The following is a 25,090-nucleotide window of genomic DNA, read 5'->3' as shown; positions in this document are numbered from 1 at the left end:
CATAAAGTGCAGAGGCTGGGAAAGCAGGCCAACCTGCTTGCTGGAGGAATCTGGAAGGAGTTGTAAAAAAAAAAGTAATTTTACAAAGCAATTCAAAGGATCTCAGTAAAACATCCCCTGTGTTACCTATCTTAGAGGTCTCCTTAAAAGATTTTGGCTATTACCAAGAACTAAAATAAGAAGCATCCCCACCATTCCTTTTTTCAGCAGCTACTATTCTGATCTTGTAACATCTGAAGTTGGGGGACATGAATATTTTACAGTATCAGTGGAACTCCTGACCTTCAGCAGTCAGTGATGGATACACATAAAATATACCATATTTGATCCACAATGCTGCAATTCAGGGCTGCAAGCAAAACAGGCCCCTCTTTTCTATCGTTTCCAATTCAACTGACCCGACTTGGTAATTTTAATAGTAGAACATTTTCTACAGTTTGCTTATACATACTGAGTATGTTTTGCTTTCTTTGACTTTACACAATTAGATATACTTTAGGGGTACTCGCTTAATGACGTTAATTCGTTCCAGCGAAATTGCTGTAGAGCGAAAACATCGTAAAGCAAAAATAAAAAACCCATTGAAACGCATTAAAACCCGGTTAATACGTTTCAATGGGCTAAAAACTCACCGTCCAGCGAAGATCCTCCGTACGGTGGCCATTTTCAGTGCCTGTATAGCGAGGAATCCGTCCCTAAGCACAGCAGGGAGCCATTTTGAGCACCCAGTGGCAATTTTGAAAATCCAATGATCAGCTGTTTTGATCATCGTAATGCGAAGAATCAGTTCCCGAAGCAGGGGACCAATCTTTGCAAAGCGAAAAAACCCAATTTAGACCATCGTTTTGCAATCGCAAAAACATTGTCGTGAAGCGGATTTGTCGTAATGCAGGGTAATCATTAATCAGGGCATGATTGTATATCTAATGGTGACCAGGCCACCCATAAAGTACAATAAGGGCTTTGCACCACTTATTTCTAGATATGAAAATGCGTCTCTAAACAGCAGCCTTGCCAACGTGATCCAAGGGATTCTTAGAAAGAACGTCAGATTAGCCTTTGCAAAATGACTCTGCACAAAAAGCTTCTGAAATAAGCTGTTCAGCTACAGTTGTGGTATTTATCTACTGATATTACCGTGGGATTAGGCCATGAAATACTGACCCATTTGCCTTAATGGAGATCACGCACAGTCTGCAAATTTTAAGCTGGCCTACAGTTGATCTGCTGGCTTTATTAGCCTTGTTATCGATGACCTATTTTTTGTACACAGCAATTCGCCTTCTGCTTGAACCCAGGAATCCATCTCATGCCATCTGGGTGATTAGAGACTCTGAGATAACAGAAATAAATCCCAGTTCACAAATTCCATTTATTTCCAACAATTGATTTCTAGCAAGAACCGGGGGGAGCAGCAGAGAAATACAGAAATAATAAGCTTGATGAACAAGAGAGTCAATAGTTTAATAAAAAAGGAGATGCGGATTTCAAAACTTTCACTTTCCTTGCAGAGCCATTCCATTTGCAATCAAAGAGCGCAGAGAGGAAACCCTGCTGGCCTGCCAAAGGTATGTTTTGGGGAGGGAGAGAAAACGCACTGAAAGAAACAGAAAAAGTTCTAATGACAAAAAATAAATTGGGAGCAAAATTGCCGATACCTTCCTGAAATAATCATTTGTGAGGGCCCTTTCTAATAGCTATCTAAACCAGTGGTTCTTAACCTTTTCGTAAGAAACCCCCCCTTGAGCCATTGAGGAAGTTATCATCGCCCCCCTCCCTGAGGTGATGATCTCCACCCTACCTACCTACAGTACCTACCTACCTACCTACCTACCTACCTACCTACCTACCTACCTACCTACCTACCTACCTACCTAGTCTCCCTCCCCACCCGGGTGCGAGGCAGTGCTTCACGGGGCAAGGATGAGGACCCCAGAGACCCTTTCCTTCCGCTCGATCCACACTCAGTGCTCCCCTAAAGGAGAAAGGCAAGACGTGGCAGGTAGAAAGAGCTGGATCATCTGGCGGCAGCAGCAGCACTGGATCTACTGCCAGCACTGCGGCTGCAGTCGCCTTCACAGGTTTGGCTCACTCCAGCGCCCCCCTACCACCCCCTTCTGTTCTTTCGCCCCCACACCGCCCCTTTTCGTTCTACCGCACCCCTGAAAAATGAAATCGCCCCCTGGGGGGCATTATTGCCCACGTTAAGAACCACTGATCTAAACAAACTTTTCTTCCTCAAAAGAACTAATACTCCTGTGCCACGAAGAAAAATACATTTTCATTACTCTGTCTCAAATTTACATTTTCTCAACCCTTTCTATCTCCATTTTTTTTGCCTCAGTCTCTATCTTTTTGCATTCTATCCATACTACCAATGTATCCAGTCAAGCTGTAACCCATCAAGCTGCCTTTCCAAGGAGAAGCAAGAATATCCATGAAGGCTTATTAGCAAAGACCCTCTTACCTCCGCTCGTATCCCCATCGACTTGCACGCTGGCTAGAACTGCGGAAGGGACTGGGTCCTTCGAAGCTGGTGGCTGAGGATTTTCTTCCTGGTTTGGTAAAAGGGCAGAACAGAGATCAGTTTCAAGAGCCTGGAGCTTCAGCAATGAATTTTGCAAGCAAAAACAGGAACATCGGGCTAGATGGAAAGTGTGGGAAACAAAACAAGGATCAAGACAGTTGATTCCTCCACGTCATTTGTGCTGCCAGCAGACACGGGGGTTCAGCACAAGTGCATTCACTACTCAGGAACACCATCCTCCTTGTGAAGCACTGTCACCTGCTCCATTCATTTAACTGATAAGATTATTTACGACAGAAGGGAAGGATAATGTCATCAGTGAAAGATTTGTTCTAGAAAGCCACTTGGAGAAGCTGAGGGCTTTTACTCTTAGTCTTGGAGCAAACTGCAATGTAGGGATTTCATAGGTTCATTGTGATGAGAGCAAGACCTGATAGCTCCCAATCTACCATTCACAAAAACCAGAGCAAATGAAATCCTATTTTTTTTTTTTTAGCAGAGTGCACAAAAGACTGCCGAAAGCAAAGTGTTATATTTTCAGCCACACTCCTGGTTCTTTTCTCTGTTTCTTTTCTTTCCTCTTTTTTTAAAAAAGGCTTATCTGCTTTAGTTAAAGAGAGGTTTCATTTTTGTAGGCTGCTGCAGATCTTGCCAATGTACCTTCTCATTTCTCACCAAGTGCTGGGACAAAATTAACAGATCTTTGTCACTCGCTGAAAACAAATCAATAAGAACAAGCTGCTTATCTCCTAGCAGATCCTCCAGCTATGGTTTCATGCTTGATCCATTTCTCATTTTGGTCCTGAAGAGGTAAAGCAATATTCCAGCCACACAATCTGATACAAGCATCCAGCCATGATGAAGCACCCCTACAACCTTAAACATGCACCACCTGTGGGGAGGGTGTATTACTAATTATATGTGCCTACCTCCCATGTTCAGTCTCCCTTTCCCCTTCAAAGGAGGACTGAATACAAAAGAGCTCTGTGAACACAGCATTGCTCTAAAAAGGTGTGACTACCTCATTTTATAGCTCAGATCCTGAATATGGAAAAATTAGTTTTTTTGAGGTCAGACTATCCACCAGACTATCCATTTAACAAAGGGAGAGACATACTGCCGTTCTAGGCAGAAGGTTGGGGCTCCTTCTACATCTTCTCTCAGTTAACCCATGACCCTTCCAATACAGGGCTAAGGATGTGAAATTTTGCCAATGACTTCTTTAAGATCATGATAGGCTGTCTCGATTCTGCGGGGCAGCCTGTGGAAGATTCTCAAGCCTCCACAAGAGATTTTGCCACCAGGATGACAGCAAGACATTAAGAATTTTTTTAACATACTTTTTGTAATCTGCAGAAAATGTCTGTTATCTTTTCCCTTTGTAAAGTTACACACACACACACACACACACACAACACACACAAAAGAATGAGGTGATTGCTCACAAAGGCACAACCTATTCAGGGCTTCTCCTTTAAAAAAATCCCTGCAACAAGGCAGCATCTATCCTAGTTTTCAATTTCACACAGTCTGTTTCAGAAGTGTACAAATTCTCTCAACGTTGACCAAAGAGCAATCTCATTGTCTTACAGAGCAGCACATTCTTCTTCTTTATTGTTGCTCATTTAGCATGCAAAGATAAAAGTCAAGACTTTACGTTTCTGTCAAAGGACACACACTTTCTTCCTCTTTGGCACTGGCAAAGCTTGCCTTGAATCTCAGCCCAACAACTTTTCCGCCCGGTACAAATATAACCACCATCTACATCTCATGTATTTCTGATAGCCAAGGCACACTGTTGAATGCACACTTCCTGTTTTCACCTACAAAACTTCAACTTTTCAGGCAGAGGTAGGAAATATTTTCAGGACCAAGGGCCACATTCACTGGGGAGCCAGTGTCTAGAGGCTGCATGCCAGCAGTAGGCATGGATCCAGAGCTTGAAAAAGCTTTGACCATTTTAACTGGAGGATTCTGGGAGACACTATCCAAAGCCAAACGTGACATGGTGAGGACGCTATCCACAGAATAGCATTTGCAGAATATTTCCATCCTAGAAATGACAGGCTGCTTTCATTTCATTCTCCAACAACAACCCCCCCCCCCCCGATCCTGCACTCATACTTGGTGGATTGTACCCCACAGCAAAAAGAAAAGAAAAAGAAAAAAGAGACATTGACCCAAATAATTCTAAAATGAAAGACACAGGTGAACCTCCTAAATACAAGATAGTCTCTGCTGTCAACTTACATCTGAAATATATCTCTCAATGCTGCCCAGACAAAAGCAATTAACTCCTCTCTGAAGAGGAAAAACACTAATTTAGAATCATTTCACTCATACATATTTGTTTTGTATTTAACCACCAGCAAACTATGGTACAAAGCCTCTCAGGCAGATGTATGTGATGAACACTGTGTGGCCAGTGTTGTTGCTGTTAGCAATGCTGATGCTGTAATATAATCTCTTTTTATGAAGGGGAAAAACATCAGCTTTAAATACTGTATATATTTTCCCATCTGCTGAAGGTAGGAGGGCAGCAGATTTTCAGCATTGGATTAAAAATCTCTCTCAGTATCCATCCATCCATCCATCCATCCATCCATCCATCCATCCATCCATCCATCCATCCATCCATCCATCCATCCATCCATACATACATACATACATACATACATACATACATACATACCATCTTTATAGAATCATAAAATAATTGAGTTGAGAAGGATCTTATAAGGCCATTGAGTCTAACCTCCTGCTCAATGCATTTTTAAAATGTGATAAGGAACCAATGCTGCCTTCTCATGGCAAAAGGGCTTGAATAATTCAGAGAAGCTATGGACTATGCTGTGAAAGGACACCCAAGATGGATAGGTCATAGTGGAGAGTTCTAAACTAAACTCACTAAACGTGATCCACCTGGAGCAGGCATTGGCAAGCCACTCCAGTATCTTTGTCAAAAAAAAAAAAAAAAAACAAAAAAAAAACCATGAACAGAAACAAAAGGCTAAAAGAAGATGAGTCCCTCAGGTTGAAAGGGGCTCATCTTCTTTTATGCTACTGAGGAACATGCTACTGAAGAAGAGCAGAGGATAAGGACAAGTAGCTCCAAAGCTAATGAAGTGGTTGGGCCAAAGCAGACAGGATGCTCAGCTGTGGACGTGCCTGGAAGTGAAAGGAAAGTTCGATGCTGCAAAGAAAAATACTGCATAGCAATCTGGAATGTAAGATCTATGAACCTTGGGAAGCTGGATGTAGTCAAACAGGAGATGGTAAGAATAAACATTGACATCCTGGGCTTCAGTGAACTAAAGTGGGCGGGAAAAGGCAAATTCAGTTCAAATGATTATCATATCTACTATTTTGGGCAAGAATCCCATAGATGAAATGGAGTAGCCCTCATAGTCAACAAAAGAGTGGGAAAAGCTCTACTGGGATATAATGTCAACAATGATAGAATTATTTCAATACAAATCCAAGGCAGGCCTTTCAACATGAAAATCATCCAGGTTTATGCACCAACCACCAACACTGAAGAGGCTGAAATTGACCAATTCTATGAAGATGCCTGCTTCTTGGGAGGAAAGCGATGACAAACCTCAATAGCATCTTAAAAAGCAGAGACATCACCTTGCCAACAAAAGTCCGAATAGTCAAAGCTATGGTTTTCCCTGTAGTGAGGTACGGAAGTGAGAGCTGGATCATAAAGAAAGCTGACCGCTGAAAAATTGATGCTTTTGAATTGTGGTGTTGGAGGAGGCTCTTGAGAGTCCCCTGGACTGCAAGGAGAACAAACCTATCCATTCTGAAGGAAATCAACCCTGAGTGCTCAGTGAAAGGACAGATCCTGAAGCTAAGGCTCCAATACTTCGGCAATCTCACGAGAAGAGAAGACTCCCTGGAAAAGACCCTGATGTTGGGAAAGGGTGAAGGCAGGAGGAGAAGGGGACGACAGAGAATGAGATGGTTGGACAGTGTCATCGAAGCTACGAACATGAATCTGACCAAACACCGGGAGGCAGTGGAAGACAGGAGGGCCTGGCGTGCTCTGGTCCATGGGGTCACGAAGTGACGGACATGACTAAACAACAAAGGAACCAATATCAAGAATGCAGACTAGTTCAGACACATAAACCAAAACTCATTTTTACTATAGCTTACTTTTATCACTGCTGTCTTAATCTGAGAGTACTAATAAAGTGCTTTTTGAAAGCAAGGGAAAACATTCGGAAGAAAAAAAATCTTTTGAAAAAATGTCAGTTCATCTAATATGACCATTAAATTTTAGGTCTGATACTGAAAAGCACTAAGAACATGAAAAAAGAGCTCTGTTGGATCATATCTAAAGCCTACCAAATCTTGCCATCTTGTTTCTCACAGTAACCAAGGAAACTCCTCCAGGAAGCCTATGAACAGAATGTGACAGCAAACAGGCCCTTCCCATTGGTTGTCCTCCCACAATGGGGATTCCATGGCAAACTTAATCTAGAGATTCCAGCCAGCCCAAGAGTCATTACTAGTAGTTACTGATCAAAAGTAGTCAGTGATAGACTTATTATCATGAATTTGACTGATCCCATTTTCAAGCTCTGGTGAGTAGCCATAACAATGTTTTGTACCAGTGAATTTTATTTGAACGTGAAAGCACAGAATCAATACAGTGGTGCCCCACTAGATGCTTACCCCGCATGACGTCGAAATCGCTTGACGATGACATTTTTGTGACCACTATTGCAATCGCAAAACAATGGTTCCAATGGGAGAAATCCGCTTTACATTGATTAGGAGCCTGTTTTTTCCAGCTCCGCAAAATGGCTTCCCTCCCTTTTCAAAATGGCTGCTTTCCAGTTCTGCAGAATGGGTTCCCTCCCTTCTCAAAATGGCTGCTTTCTGGCTCCACAAAATGGCTTCCCTCCCTTCTCAAAATGGCTGCTTTCTGGATGGCAGCTTCACATTATAGCAATTTTTAACAGCTGATCAGCGGTTCTCTATGGGCAATCTTCGCTGGACGATGAGGTATTTCCCCCATTGGAAGGCACTGACCAGTTTTCAATGCATTCCAATGAGGATTTTTTTCGCTTGACGATGATTTCGCTTAACAGCGATTTTGCTGGAACGCATTATCGTCATCAAGCAGGGCACCACTATTAAAATTGATTCATTATCCATAATTTGTACAAAAATTTTACAATTTCAAAAGTCATTATTTTAAGAGTTTTTGTTTCATGACACTTTAATTTTGTATTTCTGAGTTGCCCATTTACAGCCATTATAGTAATTTTAATACATTTTTTAAAATGTAGAAGGAATATGTTGCTAACGTATATCCCTAACAATTAACATAATAAAAGTTTTTTAAAATATTCACAAAAATGATTAACTAGCATTAATTAGCATATTGACATTGAATTTAACATTGTATTATTTATTTATTCATTCATTCATTCACTCACTCTTTCATTCATTCCTCTTCTATAACGCCCATTTAGCTACTAGGCCACTCTGGGCAGTTTACATATTAAACAAATAAAACATATACAATTCCAAACAATTAACATAATAATATAAAATCAAAATAAAGTTGAAACAACCAAAAATTTAAATAATAAGAGATAATAATAATATAGAGCAAGACAGCAAGACTGATAGTATAAATGTTGAGACCACTCACTGTAATTAGGTGTTGTAATTAAGGTGTTGTAAAGTCCAGGAAGCCCTGTCGGAAAAGCCACGTTTTTAACAGTCGATTAAAAATTCCCAGTGAAGTGGCCAGGTGGATTTTGGGCAGGTGGTTGTTCCAAAGCTGAGGAGTGACTACTGAGATGGCTTAGTTTCTGGTTCTCTCTTTCTGGGCATCTCTCAGGGTCAAAACTGTCAACCGCCTGGCCTGGGAAGATCATATGGGATGAGCAGATCTCGTCAGGAGGAGGTGTTCAGTCAGGTATCAAGGTCTTAAACTGTTTAGAACTTTATAAATTAACACCATCACCTTGAAGCTGGCACGGAAACAGTCAGGTAACCAGTGCAGGGCGGCCAGGGTGGGAGAAATGTGTTGATGTTTCTTAACACCACTCAATAATCTGGCTGCTGTGCTCTAGATCTGCTCAAGTTTCTATAACAGCCTCATGGGCAGCCCCATGTAGACAGTGTTACAGTAGTCTATTCTTGAGAATACAGTGATGCCTCGCAAGACAAAAAAATAATTTGTTCCCCGAGGTATTTCGTATTACAAAAATTTCATCTTGCGAAGCACAGCCATAGAAAAAAATTGTCTTGCGAGGACCAAAAAATAATAATAATCACAAAACGCTTTCGTCTTGTGAGTTTTTCATTGCGCAAGACATTTGTCTTGCGAGGCATCACTGTAGCAGTGTATGAACCAGCATTGTGAGGGACCCGATGTCAAGGTAGATTGCAGCTGGGTAATCTGCCTTAGGTGGAAGTAGGGAGAATGGACCACAGATGCTATCTGAGGCTCCATTGAGAGTGCTGGATCCAGTAGTACACCCAAGCTGCAAACCTCATTCTTAGCAGAGAGAGTAGCCCCCCAAAAGAGAGGGAGGCACCCAATCCACAAACACTAGGGCACCCACCCGCAGGGTCTCCATCTTGCCTGGGCTCAGGCTCAGTCCATTATCCCTCATCTACCACAGCACTGCATCCAGGCAGTGCTCAAGGGATGGGATAGCATACTTTGCAGAAGGGTGGAAAGAGAGAAAGAGTTGTGTGTCATCTGCATATTTATTTATTTATTTATTTATTTGTTTGTTTGTTTGTTTGTTTGTTTGTTTGTTTGTTTGTTTGTTTGTTTGTTTAATACCCCGCCCATCTGGTCTTACGACCACTCTAGGCGACTAGAAGTGGTGACAGAAGCTCCAAAGCTCCTGATGACCTCCCCAAAGGACCTCATATAGATATTAAACAGCATTGGGGCCATGATCAACCCCTGAGGGGCTCCACCGTTAAGGGTCCAAGGGGTGGACATCATCTCACCAAGCTGTACTCTCTGAGGACGGTCCTCGAGGAAGAGCTGGAGCCAGGCTAAGGCCAGACCACCAATCCCCAACCCAGAGAGCCACCCCAGGAGAACATCGTGGTTAACGGTATCAAAGGCCGCTGATAGGTCGAGGAGGACCAGCAAGGCCATTTTGCCCCATCAGTCTCCCTCAAAATGTCATCTTGCAGGGCAACCAGTGCCACCTCCATGCCATGACGCAGCCTGAATCCAGAGTGGAATGGATTGAGGGCATTGGTCTCCTGAAGTGCACATCAGCCAGTATCCCCTGTATTGCCTCTTGGAAACTAATTGGATCCAGTAGCTTGTGGAGGTGGACCATCTTAATGGCTCCCTGCAAGGGGACGAGTTCCACTGAGGTGCTGTATTTTATCAGGTGGTGATCCACCATGACAAGGGATCCCACAGAAGGTCCGTCACCTTCAGATCACTCTCAACCTGCCTGTTGAAAACACCAGGTCTAGCATATGACCCGCCACATGGGTGGGGCTGTTGACATACTGAGACATGTCCAAGGAAGCCGTGGTTTCCAAGAGCTCAAGAGCCGGACCAGTGGTTTCCATCTCAGTGTGGATGTTGGTCGCCCAGGACAAGGAGCCTGGGGGACCGCAACATCACTGCCAAGATGAAGCCCCCCCCCCAGCTCCAGAAAGGAGAGTGCTGTGTTGCAGGGACCACGATAAACCAGCACTATTCCAAATCTATCCCTGGTCCCTACCAACACGTGGAGGGCCTCTAGACCTGGGATCGCCAAGGGAGAGGGACTGACAACCTCTAACGTGCTTTTATAGACAATGGCAACTCCCCCTCCCTGACCCTCCAGTCTACCTTGGTGATGGATGGAATATCCGGGTGGGCAAATTAGAGAGAGGGCTACACCGCCCAGGTCTCAGTAATACAAGCCAGATCTGCCCCTTCATCCAAGATCAGGTTTGAATAAGCTGGACTTTATTTAGGGCAGATCTGGCATTTAACGACATCAAGGACAGAGGGGAAGGGTGGCTGAGCAGGTTACCTCGAGCCTGGCAGCTGGTGGCCGAGCTAGAACATGGGATAGCCTTCAAGCATCTATCCCCCCTTCTTTTGGTTTAGCTTCAATACTGGCATTTCCGAGGTTTAGTTGTATGAAGCAGTACTTTCTTCTGTCTGTTTTTGAATCACTAGCCAACCAGTTTTACTGGAGGAAGCCCAATATTTGTATTATGAGAAAAAAGCGAAAGCAAAGCGTGCTGCTTATATACCGCCCCATAGCACTTCAAGCACTCTCTGTGTGGTTTACAAGTTAATTATGCAGGCTACACATTGCCCCCCCCCAAGCGAGCTGGGTACTCATTTTAAGAGCCTCGGAAGGATAGAAGGCTGAGTCAACCTTGAGCCGGCTACCTGGGATTGAACCCCAGGTCATGGGCACAGTTTTGGCTGCAGTACAGCCGTTTAACCACTGCACCACGAAAACCACAAAAACATGCAATCAAGTCAGTCCATATATGTCATATCCTATATCTTTCTTCTACTCTGACTCATTGAGAAGGCTATTGCTTCCTGATCCCAAGAGGAATGACCTTTAAAAGCTTGTGCAGAAGTCTATCAGGTGTGACTTTTCCCCTCATCACAGCAGAGTGGGAGGAAAGGCCATGCCCAGCTGAATTCTCCTTTCTGTGCAGCTCTTACAGTCTAGTCCTCTGCTATGTTTGTTCAAAAGTATTGCTCATAGCAGCCAGGGACATTTATTCCAAAAAAAATATGTATGCTTAAGACTTTAGCACTTAAAAATACAGGGTTGCAACTGAGACGATTGCAGCTCCATACATTAATAAAATATGCCTCCCATCTCTTCTATATTTGCCAGAAACCATGCGTATAAGGGATAGGGGAAATGATACTAATTCTTTTCCTTGAAGCAAATGAGACCTCATCTTACATTGCAACCAGAAGGAAGCCAAGCTGGGTCCTAGCCATGCCTTGTCTCTAAACCAAAAACATCTGGGGACCCAAAATTCAGAACCATTGACCTAGACCAGTGGTTCCCAACCTTGGGTAACTCAGAGTGTTCTTAGACTGCAATTCCCAGAAGCCTTCAGCCCCAGCTGTGCTCGTCAAGGTTTCTGGAATTTGCAGTCCAAGAATACCTAGATTACCCAAGATTGGGAACCACTGCCCTCGATCTACAAACAGGATAATCATGAAAGTTCTATGGAGCATTGGCATCCTTCTTTTCACTGATATTTTAACACATAATCTTATTTTACAGGTTCAGGTAATGTTCCAACATTCACAGTTATTAAATTCAACACAGTTTGCCAAGGAAGTGTACATAAAATTACACCCTCCATGCAAATAAACATGTGCTTTAAAAATTGATTTTAAAAACTATAGGAGATGTAATGAATGAGGGCAAAAGATGTCCAAACCTATTGGAGAAAACTATATCCTGAAGGATAGGAACAGTGGGAAAGGATTCTGTTTCCACAGCACAAGGCAGGACAGTATAATTGACTGTCTGGACCCATATTCTTGAGCATCTCTAAGTCTAGGCTGCTTCCTGGATTTGATCAACAGGTCATTATGCAGAAGCTGTTTGACCAGAACTTCCTCAAATAATAGAGAGCAGATATCAAAACACGGCTATTAGGAATGGAAAGAATACTTGATAAATTCTGTTAGTTTTTGGCTGGCTTGACATGATGAGACATCTCAAAGAGGAATTTTAAAAATGTGTCTGATACCTCACCTCCAGCAACAGCAAAACAAAGCACTCTTTTTTCCCTGCAATACCTCTGTAATTCATGTAAAAAGTTTCTAGCGTCCTTTCCCTTTAAGGAGCAAAGTACAAACATGGACATAGCAAGCACAGAAGGATTGGCACCAGCGGATTGTTAGGAAAGATTCCAACAACCCATTTAATGTTTCAGATTCTTAAATAACACAACAATCATCCTAACTTTACATGATACAGTGGTGCCTCACTTAGCAATGTTAATCCATTCTGGAAAAAACACTGCTAAGTGATTTAATCGCTAAGGGATTTTAAAAAGCCCATAGGCACTTAATACGCTCCTATGGGCTAAAAACTTACCTTAAAGCGAAATTCCTCCATTTGGGGTGCCTCTACAGCAAGGCAAAACAGCGGCAGCCATTTTGGAACCGCCGATCAGCTGTTTAAAAAAATTTGCTTTGCCATGATCGCTCCCCCGCGATCATCGCAAAGCGAATTTTAGCCAGAGGACATCGCTAAGCGATCGCTCCAGCGATGGCCAAAAGTCCATTGCAAAGCGATTTCATCGCTCAACGGAGCGATCACTAAGCGAGGCAGCACTGTACATACAAATAGGCCATTTTGGACAGAACTGCCTTTTAAAATATCCACAACTTTCATGATTGCAAAAAGTCTGCTAAAAGCACTAGAAAATTCTTTGCCAGCCCTCCCAGTAAGCAGTCCTTCATATTTTTTGAGAGAATGGCAGAAGTGAAGATATATACCTTGATGGTAATGAAGATACGTTGTAGTGCGGTGACCTATCTAAACGGATTCAGTTATTCTACCCAACCTCCTTTCTCTGTGCTCTGCTGGGTTTGCCCCATTTTTAAATCTTTGATATTTTGAGTATAAATTTTTCTCACTTGCGAATAGAGTTCAAAGCTGGCAGACAGTTAAAAATAGTTAAAAGACTGACCTAATTCATAATCAGGTACCCAATGTGGTGTGGTGGATAGAGTGATGGACAAGTACTCAGGAGAACTGGGTTCAAATTATGCTTCACCATGGAAATTTCCTGGGGGAAGAACTGGTAAAACTGTTCCTTTAAGTAGCTCATTTACCTTGAAAGCCCTATTAGGATCACTGTAGTGAGCTCCAACTTGACAGCACCTAACAAACCACTGAGCTCACTTATATGTGGTACTAACACATGATTGGATGAGGCATATGGTTCCACTTTTACTCAGCTGACTCTAACCTAAGGATGAGGAATATGCAACCCATATATATGACTAGACTACAACTCCCATTATCCCTCACAGCTTGTGAAGCCATTTTAAAAAAGTAATTAGTTACATTTATTGGCCAAAATCCTGTTGCTTAGCATGCAAAGTAGCAACTAGATTAGGCCCGTTGAATCAGTGAGGATTTGGTGAGTCAGCACCTCTGTATGTTCCATTGATTCAAATGGGCTTCCTCTAACTGCTACACTATGCTAAAGGAAATCACAGAATAGGCCCATTTGAATCAATGAAACTCGTGGAGGAGTTGATTTACCAAGTCCCTCCAACTGATTCAGCTGCTCTAGTGCAATTTACTTGCTAAGCAACAGGATTTTGTTATTGTTCCCAAAGCCCTAAAAATGCATATGGACAGGGAAGCCATTGAAATCCACAAGCATCAACAAAACTTCAACCGGAACGAGGAAAGTCTGAAACTCACAAAACCTGGCTCCCAGCTCTCAAAAACACAGAGTGCAAAAGGTCAACGAACTCCACCCAGCCACAAGGTCAGGGGATTACTACACACAAAAGACCAGCTAATGACACCCATCAACCACAGGGACAGATAATCTCCCCTCCTTATCAAAACAATACAGCCACAACAAAACATACTGGTTAACCATCTCCTGATAAGACAATAGCCTTCTCACAAACAAGCCTTCTCACAGCCATAAATACTCCACTCTCAAGCCTTACCCAGAGCACAGTTTGCTGTCCTCTGAAGATGCCGGCCACAGAGACTGGCGAAACGTTAGGAAGAACCACCTTCAGAACATGGCCAAGAAGCCCAAAAAACCCACAACAACCATTAGATCCCGGCTGTGAAAGCCTTCGTGAATACACTGCTGCACATTCTTACGGTTCCGGGGCTTCTGCCAGGTCAGAACCGATTCTATTTTCTTTGGGTCCATCTGGATCCCTTGGGGTGACACAATGTGGCCTAGGAACTCGACTTCCTGCAGGTTGAACTCACACTTCTCCAGCTTGCCATAGAGTCAGTGATCTCGTAGTTGTTGGAAGACCTGACGAACGTGTTCTGTGTGCCAAGCGGGGTCACATGAGTAAATCAAATTGTCATCCAAATAGATGATCACAAAGCGATCAAGCAGGTCTCTAAAGATTATGTTCATGAAATGCTGGAATACAGTCATAGCGTTGGTCAGGCCGAAAGGCATGACCAGGTATTCATGCTGGCCATAACAAGTCCCAAAAGCCATCTTCCATTCATTGCCTGCACGGATTCTCACCAAATTATAGGCACCACAGAGGTCCAACTTGGTATAGATCTGTGCCCCCTTAAGGTGATCCAGGAGATCACCGATCAATGGCAGAGGGTAGTGATCCCGAATGGTTATTTTATTCAAGGCCCCGTAATCATTGCAGAGTTGGAGCTCTCTGCCTTAAAAAAAAAAAAACAAAGATAACGGGTGCAGACAGGGGTGACGTGGACGAGTGGATAAATCCGTGTCTCAGGTTTTTGTCAAGAAAGTCCCACTAGGCCGCAAGTTCTGGTTCGGACATAGGGTAGATCCGTACCACAGGGAGGGGTGCTCCAGGCACCAAATTGATGGCACAATCATAAGGTCGATGTGGGAGTAGCTGGTCAGCCCCCTTTTCTTCGAAAACATCAGCAAGTCCCTGTATTCCGAAGGTATCATTGGACTGTCTGTTGATCCTGCTGCAGTCAAGGTGGCCGGTGGAACCAGGTGCAGACACGGATCCCTGAAGCACAACTCCCCTTGTGCCCAGTCTACTAGTGGGTTATGTGTTCGGAGCCAGGAAAGCCCCAGAATGAGTGGAAAACAGGGCATACGTGCAACGTTGAACTGTAGTTGCTCCTGATGGTGTTGGATCTGGAGAATAACCAGATAGGCGTCCGGGCCAAAGCGGAGGAGACACCCATCTATGGACTCAACTAGGGTTGGGGCTTCATGCAGGATACTGATCCATGCAATACTCTGTCCACAATGCTCAGAGCAAAGTACATCATATTCTTCCTGACAAGATATCCATTAGGTATACTGTTAATATGCCTGGTTTATATACAGTGGTGCCTCGCTTAACGAGTGCCTCGCTGAGCGATGAAATCGCTTAACGAGGCACTCTGGGCCATCGCTGGAGCATTCGCTCAGCGATGGCCCCTATTGGGTTTTTTCGCTGTGCGATGATCGCTAAGCGATTCGCTTAGCGATTTTCGCACAACGAAGCCGGGGAGAACAGCTGATCGGTGGTTCCAAAATTGGCCGCCGGAAGGTCATCGCCGCATTTTCGCGCCCTGCCCTCGCTTACCGAGGGCGCGAAAATGGCGGCGCTATGAAGAAACATCGCTTAACGGTGAGTTTTCAAGCCATAGGAACGCATTGAACAAAGTTCAATGCGTTTCTATGGCTTTTTTTATTCCGTTTAGCGATGTTTCGCTATAGCGAAGGTTAATCCGGAACGGATTAACCTCGCTATGCGAGGCACCACTGTATACACCTCAAAACAAGGGGGAGTGATATAAGACTACCCTGTAGCCTCACAAAGGAGCTAGTATTTGAACCCAAGTCCACCCCGTTTGCTCAGACTTGGCCCATCATACAGATCCTCACTATGGGCATCTTTTGAAGAACATTGTGATGTTAGGATGAATTATAAGGTTTTAGTAAGTCCAATGCATGCAACAATAACTATTACCCAAGAAGGTGTTTCTGACACTCTTCCCCTACACTTCATTAAAACCTCCAGCATCCTTTCAAAGAAAAAAAAAATCAAAGGAAGACGGTAGGATTCAGAAGTGCCACTGGGGAGAAGATCAAAGATGACACAAGTTTGCCTAGTTCTGTTTATCTGGAATGAAATTGCTATGGCTTCTGAACATAATAAACAAGGAAACTGTCAACAGCTGATAAGAAGGAAGGGTGGGGAAGAGAACCACTGCGGTTTTCAGTTACTGTTCCTTTGTGTGTGCAGTGACATAGCACTGTCTCGTGTTCTGTTACAAGCCACTGCTAATCCAGCTATACAGACATCCCTATATTTCAGGAATGGCATAATGGTCATAGTTATTTTGTCATCTTTTCTAGAGAAATTCCCATAAGTCAGTAGTTGACAAGGAAGAAAGACACTGTACACTGCATGAACCCCTGGTGGGTGCTCAGCAAGACATGTGTTCAGCAAGACATCCAGAAACTGATTATTGTGTCCCAAAGAATTTATGGAAACATTTCAGAATTGAACCTGCATCTATTTCTTACCTCTTTGTGGGCCTAAAGACAGAGAAAACTGACAAATCAACTGTTTATGAATTTCCAGTATGAATTGGTACTGATCCACACACCCCAAAATGAATATCCAGATCACAACTAATTGTTATCCATCAGATTCTGCACATAACAACAACAACAACAACAACAACAACAACAACGACAACAACAACAACAACGACAACGACAACGACAATGATGATGATGCATTTCGGAATGCAGATTTTTGAAAGAATAGACTTCAGGAATGCCATCTAAAATACTTGCTTAAATGCAAAATTTTGTGATCATTTCCAAAAGCTGACAGACTAATGTGAAAAGGAACAAAATAGACGTGAGTGAACACATGCAAAAGTAACAGAAAAGGGAAGCAGACTTGATGACTCCTTTCTTCTGATCTTGAAATTGGCTTGAACAGGTAAAGATGATGCTTTGCTAAGTTATTGGATCACCCATCCAGGCTATAAGAGATATACTTAACTCCGTAGGCATACACAACGATAATCTGTTCCAGCAAAATCGCTGTAGAACGAAATTGTCGTCAAGCGAAAGTAAAAAGCCCATTGAAATGCACTGAAAACCGTTCAATGAGTTCCAATGGACGAAATACCTCACCGTCCAGTGAAGATCCTCCATAGGGAGGCCATTTTCTTGTGCCTGTATAGCAAGGAATCCATCCTTAACACAGCGGGGAGCCATTTTGCACAGCAGGGAGCCATTTTGAGAGCTGCCGATCAGCTGTTTTTAGATCACCGTTTAGCAGAAAATCGGTTTCCGAAGCAGGGAACCAATCGTTGTCAAGTGGATTATCCCCATTGAAACATCGTTTTGCGATCGCAAAAGCGATCGCAAAAACCTCATAGTTAAGCGGATTCATCGTGGAGCGGGATAATCGTTAAGTGGGGCACCACTCTATGTAATTCAGTAAGGTTTCCTATCCCGCTACCAGTGTCCTGTATATTCCAGTTGTTAAAACCCACTATTCTTAACCAGTGTTGCAGTGCTAAAGTTTTGTTCAGATGCCTATCGTGGCAGTCCTCACACCTACACACTCAGGAAGAATCAAAATATGCTGGAAGCTGCACTGATTCATTCCAACACCCCAGCTCTTGTACCTTCTGCCTCCACCAGAAGCGGATATTTTCTCAGGCTAAATGGTCTTAATTGCCAGTTGAAGGCCATACCACCCCAGGATGACACCACTGTCCTTGCTAACTAGAACCTGCTTTCACTTTGTCCCCGTGAACTCCGGATTCACTAGGCCACTGTCATTACTCCATCTCGTCTAACCTACTGATTGACATACCAGTCCTTAATGTCTTGCTAAAGCTTGCCTAGTCAAATTCCACACAGCATTTCATTCCAATTTGTTCGTACGTTAGGCCTGCAAAACTTAGATTTACAGCAAGCAGCTTAATGAGCTACACTTTGTCTCCAGTCTGAGCTGTTCCACATGCTTCTCCTGTCTGGCAGACTTATTTAGACTATAACATTTCTGGATTTGAGCTGTAAACAACAGCCTAAAAAGAATGGCTGATCCAAATAAAGAATGACCTAAGCAGGAAAGGATTCAGCAGTAGCTTTAATTGCAACAGAAGGCTCTTAAAGGGTAAGAACAGAAGATTCTCTTAATGTATATCAGAATCTCACTCATAAGCAGACCTGTCTTGGCATCACTATGGCAGCAGACCTAATTCTTTGCAAAAAGCACTACTGTGACCTATATTTCATATGTGATTCCTCATTTCATTTATATGCTTATACAGCAATACTATGCAAAGAGAAGCACTGTCAGAACAAGATAGGTACAGAAGTACAAAAACTCCTGGCACTAGGTACAGAAAGAAGTCATTTACAAATCTTAGCTCCCACAAATTGCTAATTTGCAGCCCTTAAAATTTGCAGATATGGCCTTGCAGAGGGCAAAACTGCAAACCTGTTTGCATAGCTTTACCCCTTCTTGTTTGCAGCTTTTGGGGCAGTACTCTAGTTAAATTCAATCTGTAGGAAGAGCACCTTGATTAATTCAGTTTCCATGAATTGTACTCATTCTAACCTAGTTAACACCTCCCAGACTACTACACTAATTATTTATTAGACTTTAATATCTCAAAAGAAACTTTTTGGGATGAAATACTATTTCTAGTCCCAGGTGGAGTAGAATCACTGAATAAGTGGAACTCACTTGCAGGACTGACTTACCACTGTCACTTTGATTCAATGTATCTACTCCAGTTGGAACTAATAATGGGATTTTACTTTTGTTTTTATAATAAATAGAGATAATAATCTCTACTTGTTTTAAAGCTGTTCATAATAGTTAAACTTAAAAATTATACACCATTAATTCAATTCTGACTTTTCCAGGATTTTCTAGCTATAGAATATTCAGAAGTGGTTCACCACTCCCTTCTTCTGATCAGTACTCCAAAGACTGTGCAGCTTGCCCTTGACTACACAGACTGGCTCTTCTTCCAGGAGGCATAGTGGGAAATGGAAGACTGCTTCTGACTCTCCAGCTAGAAACCTAACTGACTGAGCTTCCAGGCAATTTAATGGGCAAACTTACCACCGTAGAAAAATCTGTTTTACTCTTCAACAACACATCTTGATTCTACCTGTTTCTTTGCTCATCCTAAATGCTGGTTGACTCTTTTGTTCTAGCGTCACTTCTTTCGTTCTTGCACCCTTTGCAGTTATCAGTACATAACATTTTCACATCCTCCTCTCACCTTAACAAAAATTCCGTTTTTTTCCTGCAGTTCTTAAAATTGTCTAAACATAAAAATCCTTCAATTTTCAATGGCTTTTCCTCTTTTTTTCAAAACAGTGCCAAAAAAGAAAGAACTGCAAGCACACTGCAATAATTTCTTGATTTGCATGCATATCATAAGGCATATACTGTAGTCATAATGTATGATGTATGTGACGCATTATTTTTGCACAACAAAATGAAGCCCAACCAGGACTAATTTGATAGGGGGCAAAATCCTATTGCTTAGCTACATAGGCATAACTTGATACTATGCTCACAGTAGCTGCAAGAGATCCAAGAGAGAATCGCTATCCATGATAGCACGTCACAACTGGCATCTTGTGTCTCTCACCTGTTTAAATGAACAGCATTGACAACAGTGCTCTGTATCAGACTTTATAAGGTTTTTCGTCAGACTTACCTCAGGGAAGTCATGTAAATTTTCAGTAGCATCTTTTGGTGAAATGAATGCACTCTGATCTACCCTGCAAAATGAACATGGGAAACAAGGGGAGTGTCATTCTACTTTCCAAGAGTCTTTAATTCCAGTAAGCCAGAAAGTTACTTCTGTGATAAAATCCCATTCTTGATTAATTAAAATGAATCATTTCAGGTACTTTGAATAATTCATTAAAAACACAGATTAGACAGCAGGGGATTCAACCAGAGTGGTATGGGATCAGAACAATGTTTAAAGGGGAAATAATCTCATTATCTGAATCACTATCATGTATTTACATAAAGGCTTTTAAATGTGATGCTTTTTTTACTGCCCAGATTGAAACCCTTGTTCCTCAAATTTACCAGGGTTTTTTTTAAAAAATAATGCAATTGCTAATTATGTGAATGCTACCATTCCTGGTTTGTTTCCTAGCAGGCCACAACATTTTTCATTTTGATTCAACCCACTTTTGAGGCAATTCTTACAATTTAAACAAGGTAGCAGTAATGCAGGACTGTTATTGAAAAAAGCATGAGAAGTTTTTCTGCTGGGTCAAAAGTAACTAATATTAATAACAAACAACTGAGATACTTCACCACCACCAGTTGCTCAATATGTTTTTCTGAGCAAAATGCACAGCCTGCAAAGCATTTTATCCCAGAAGTTCATAATATCTGCAAGTGAGATCTGAAGGCCCTAGGAATGGATCTCAATGGATGGGAAACCTTGACATCTGAGCATTCGGCCTGGAGGCAGGCGGTGCAGCATGGCCTCTCCCAATTTGAAGAGACACTTGTTCAGCAGGCCGAGGCAAACAGGCAGTCCCAAAACCAGCAAAATCAAGGAGCTGAATAAGGGATAGATTGTATTTGTCTCCAGTGTGGAAGGGATTGTCACTCTCAAATTGGCCTTCTCAACCACATTAGACACTGTTCCAAGACCTCTATTCAGAGCACGTTACCATAGTGTTTCGAGACTGAAGGATGCCTACAGAAATAATATCCACTAGTTCCTCTTATTAGATAAATTGATAATCACAAACTTTTAAAAAGTCATCAAATGCAGTATGTCTTAATTCAGAGATGTAGTTACCTGGGGGCAAAGAATTTTCATCTCCCCCCCCGACCAACTCAAGCCCTTCATTTTCTTTGAACACACAAAGAGTACACTCAGCTCTGTTTTTAAACAGTGTAACATGTGATTCACCAACATATTAAATTAAAGCCTTTCAAAAAGCTGGCCCCCCAAATCCCTATTTTTATGCCTCAGCTGAGCTCCCCTTCCCCCAAGAATAGGAGAAGGTTTTGTGAGGTAGTCAAAGGGACACTAAAAATGAGTGTCATTCTACACTTGGCTTGGTGGATCAAATTGAGCAAGCCAGGAAGGGGGGGAACATGAATCAGTTAGCCTCACTTTACATGTAAACTGAAGTGAAAGATTTGTTTACTCAAAAGAGAATACCTGGGTTGAAACTTGATGACTGTTTCCTGGTATCTGAATGCCACGTTCTCTGTGTACTCATTAGCTGGTGTCCCTGTTTTCCTCTGACAGTCTGAAAGCCATGGCAATGCATTTCCCATCTCCTGTAAAAAATAAAAATAAAGGAATAATATATCGAGAAATATAAAACACTCAAGTAAACAGTGGACAGATGGATGTCAAGTGGCTATTTTGGGAAGGACAAAAAAAAAAAGTAAGCGTGTAATCACAGCTGATCTGGAGAGGGAGGGGAGGAGAGGGCCCGAGAGGGAAAAGTGAAGGCTGTCCACTGCATTTTGCTTCAGTGCAATGGAAACAACCTGATGTAAGGATTGCACAGAGCAGGAGCAAAAACCAACCAACCAATCCATTGCATGCTTACCTTCCATGTCAGCACTATAGCTGTTCCCAGATGTAAAATGTTTTCAGATTCTGACTGAAATCTTCTTATTTAGAGTGCTAAGTCACAACTAGAGCAGGCCCACTGAATCAATGAAACTTATGGAGGAATTAACTCACCAAACCCCTGCTAATTTATTGAGCCTACTCTATCTGCAAGTTAATACACTGAGCAATAAGATTTCAGTCATGGATATGAAAAAAAATAACGAGATAATTTATCCAAAATTATTCAGCTTCTGTCACAGAAAGCCTACACCACATGGCAAGGGGGGGGGACATGTGGCCCCCAGGCCCCTGAAAACCATGCCTCCAAATTTCAGCTGCAAACCAGGAATACTCTTTTAAAGGCAGCACAATATACTCAATTCATTCTTTCTTTATTCATAATCAGAGTGTTGTACTATTTAAAATTATGGACATATGTAAAATAGATAAAATTAAAGACAAGTTAAAATGTTAGGATAATTAGACTATTTATCCATTTAAAGAGGTATTTGCAGCTGATGGCTCAAATTAATTGGGAAACCACACACACACAAATATCAAAAGCATGCATTTTTGTCCCCTTGTTTTAGAGCAACTTTTCCAGTTTGCAGTGGATGTTCAGAAGCACAACAGTGGGGCTGAATTCCACAATGAGAGCATTGCTTGCCAACACATTTATTTCCTCAAGGACCCCTTGCCACACCGATTCACCTCCTTTAAAACGAGCATGTTGCAAACACCTCAGGGGATGTGCTAGAGTGTGCCCTATATAAGCAGTAAGCTCACCAAGCAGCAGATTTGGGGTATGCCAAAAGGGCAGCTAATTGTCAATTATTTGATTTAAAAAACTTCCCATTCGTGGGAAGAGGTGCTTGTGTGGAATTTTCTACTTTATCTGCCAAATGAACTGAGCTAGCTTTGAATATTATGTGCCTTGAAGACCTGTATGGGCAGGGGAAAGGAGCACCATTTGCTACTCTGCATCAGGAAGAAAATCATTTCAGAGCAGTCTGAGCACACTCAAGAAAGCCACCCATCATTTCTATTCACCTGTTCACTTGCAAAGGAAGTTTGGTCATAGAGAAGCTGTCTTGAAGGGATGGAGTGGGGAGCCTGCATGCTATCATAAAGCTTCCAGCTGAGAAAAAAAAATCCATTTGCTTTCCAAGGCACTCCAAGGACACCAACACATTTGGAACACCAAAGTCTCCATCAATGATTTTCTGAATTGCAGTAACTGCACAGAAAGATGAGGCAAGTCACAGTTCTCCCTGCCATTATTGTATGCACTTTGCTGCTGTACACTTGCTAGCAAAAAAAGACCTTTTAATTTAGGTGAGCTTTTTGACAATTGGCTGGCTGCTCAAAAAGGAGCTATGGATAAATGATTGCTATCCCTTGTATTTATCAATGTGTTTTTAAACTACATTTAAATAAATTGCATTTTAATGTTATAGTTTTCAGTGTTTATATTTGTTCCTATTTTTTAAAATCTTGGGCACTGGTTGGCCTGTTTCAGTTATTGCTTAATCTTGTCATAAACCACCTGTACAGCATCAGCTGACTTAACATTTATACAGCATTGGCTGACTTACTTGGCATTTAGGAAGTGGCATGGCAGGCAAAACAGGCTAGGGCATCACAGGGTAGTAATAAAAACAAGAGATGGTCTATTGACGTACCACCCTCAACCCATTGATCTCTTCTCCCTTTCCTATGTTAGGAAAAAGAGGCAATCAAGGAAGACGCAGGACATTTGAACGAAGAAAAACAGGAAGGGGCGGACCACAGGACTCTATCTCTGTATTTGAATTCCACGCCTCAAACATGAGAAGCTGCACATTTTATATTCGCTGCATTAATGCTTATATAATTATCTACATCCAATTCAAGATAAGTAATCAACAGACGAACACCTCTAGCTTGATGCTAAGGATTAATCCACACTCAAGCTCACTTGGCACTAAGGATAAATTCTCACTTGAGCTGAGCTGTAACCATCGCAGGTAAGGGCTCATATAATTGCCCACTCCTATAGGCAAAGCATTGTCTGTCTACAAAACCAGATGTCATAAATACAAGGAGTTCAAGGCACACCTTCCTCCGATATCCCATTTTTCTTCCGTGCATAATTCTTTTTATTAAAAAGGGGAGAGGATAACATCTCCCCCATCTAGCCTAAAGTGAGACAGCTCATACACCTCATGTCAGTTGTCAGACAACATTTCATGCCATGTTATTTACTTGTTAATCAACATTTAATTTGTAGTGTCACTTTGTGGATCTTACAGAAGTGCACACACCAAAATGAATGAGTTTTGGGTATCTATAGACCAAAATATATTTGGACAAGGGTACAGGAGTTAGGAAGGGACCAGGAGTTCTCAGGTCAATCACTGGATTCACCCTGGATTTCGATCTTGCTTGATTAGAGACCAGATTTTTAATAGTATGGCTTCATCTTTTTGCTTTCTATGCATCTGCCCCCATCAGCCTCATTTGTACCATGGAGGGTCAAAAGCCAGCCTGCTAGAGGCTCCACAACCAATATATTCCCCAAAGAAATGGCTCTCCCAAGTTGTTTGGACAGGAATACATATTGTCATCTTTGATTTCTGACTGGATATAAGGCCAGGCAGTGTGAATTCAAAAGGATGATCCTCAATATTTTGGGAACATCTTTTAAGGAGGGACAGATACCCAGACTAGTCCACCAGCTCTTCACTCATGTGAATATATTGCAGGCCAGGTAACTGGTTCTACGCAGGCAGTGACAACTGCTGTCATCAGCATCTGAGATGTTTCGCAGAACAAGCTGATAGACCAGTCTAAGCTCCTGAGCACTTAACTGCTCTGTTCATTGAACTGAACAGAAGTAAATCATGAGCACATAAAAATCTACGGTTTTTTTTTCTTAGCTCTCAATCATGTCAAACTAACAGGATTTTAAAATCTTCACCCAGGACAAGTAACCACTAAAAAAGATCAACTCTGTATTGCCGGGAGAGCATAATAGTATGCCCTTGAAATAAAGAGGACACAATTGGACTTTTATTTCTCAGGCTAAAAGTGTTAATCAATATGATTAATCAATAAGATGGCTTAGTTAATGAGCAAAACTGCAGCTCAACCAGAGTTCCAGGGTCACGAGGAAGGCCTTGTGCATTGCATATTTCCATGAATGTTCCTACCCTGATTATGGAAAATAACTCAGGAGGATTGTGTAGGAACTTTTTAGAGTTTCAAATTTTTGTAA

At 42.2% G+C, this 25,090-nt stretch overlaps 1 protein-coding gene and 1 long non-coding RNA gene across 4 annotated transcripts in view; both read right to left on the bottom strand.

Annotated features, from left to right (window-relative positions):
• Positions 1-25,090, bottom strand: part of FAM13C (family with sequence similarity 13 member C) — a 76,867-nt gene that overhangs the window by 33,322 nt on the left and 18,455 nt on the right. For all 3 annotated transcript variants that reach the window (XM_078390950.1, XM_072995125.2, XM_078390951.1), the window contains 3 exons: positions 21,430-21,551; positions 19,948-20,011; positions 2,468-2,555 (listed from right to left, as the gene is read on the bottom strand). In XM_078390950.1, coding sequence (XP_078247076.1) covers positions 2,468-2,555; positions 19,948-20,011; positions 21,430-21,551 — 274 coding nt within the window. The remainder of the gene's footprint in view (positions 1-2,467; positions 2,556-19,947; positions 20,012-21,429; positions 21,552-25,090) is intronic.
• Positions 1,353-2,026, bottom strand: LOC144588325 (uncharacterized). The gene is made up of 2 exons (XR_013543836.1): positions 1,875-2,026; positions 1,353-1,834 (listed from the first exon to the last, which is right to left on the bottom strand). It is a non-coding gene; the product is annotated as an uncharacterized LOC144588325 (long non-coding RNA).

This window comes from Pogona vitticeps, chromosome 3, assembly GCF_051106095.1.
Source record: "Pogona vitticeps strain Pit_001003342236 chromosome 3, PviZW2.1, whole genome shotgun sequence".
In the NCBI taxonomy this organism is placed as follows: domain Eukaryota; kingdom Metazoa; phylum Chordata; class Lepidosauria; order Squamata; family Agamidae; genus Pogona; species Pogona vitticeps.
Note: the sequence above shows the minus strand (reverse complement) of the source record. Positions and strands in the feature narration are given on the sequence as shown.